The 413-nt window shown below is 54.2% G+C and overlaps 1 protein-coding gene across 1 annotated transcript; it reads right to left on the bottom strand.

Annotated features, from left to right (window-relative positions):
* Positions 1-8: 8 nt before the first annotated feature.
* On the bottom strand, positions 9-410 carry LOC118453161 (NACHT, LRR and PYD domains-containing protein 3-like; the record flags this gene model as incomplete). The annotated part of the gene is made up of 1 exon (XM_035902640.1): positions 9-410. A coding segment is annotated over one exon (402 nt), but the record flags the coding sequence as incomplete, so codon positions are not given.
* Between the last annotated feature and the right edge of the window lie 3 nt (positions 411-413).

The following is a 413-nucleotide window of genomic DNA, read 5'->3' as shown; positions in this document are numbered from 1 at the left end:
GCAAAAAACTCCTGGAGGTGCAGGTGGGTGAAGCTGTAGATGTTCCCACAGTCTACACCTTTCCTTGAGAGCTTCTCGTTGAGGAAGAGGGGGAGAAATTCAGGCTGCTCCAAGCCATGGGCCTTGATATCCTTCTCCTCAAAGAGGACCTTGTGCTTCCAGATGCCATCCGCAGCCAAGAGGCAGAGCTTGCGCAGGAAGCGCTGGAGGTCCTGCGGGTTGTCCCTGCCTCTGCACTGCATCAACCAGGAGAGGTAAAACAGGCTCATCTGCGTGGTGGCTTTAGAGCACTCCACGAGGTTTTTCTTCTTGGAAAGCTCCTGTTTGAGGATGGTGCAGATGGTCCAGCTCATGACAGGGATGACGCACAAGCTGTAGAGGATCTCATTGCCTCTGGCAAACCTGAAGGCTGC

This window comes from Egretta garzetta, unplaced genomic scaffold (genome assembly GCF_000687185.1).
Source record: "Egretta garzetta isolate BGI_Z169 unplaced genomic scaffold, ASM68718v1 C8163542, whole genome shotgun sequence".
Lineage (NCBI taxonomy): Eukaryota > Metazoa > Chordata > Aves > Pelecaniformes > Ardeidae > Egretta > Egretta garzetta.
This window is presented reverse-complemented; position numbering and strand designations above follow the sequence as displayed.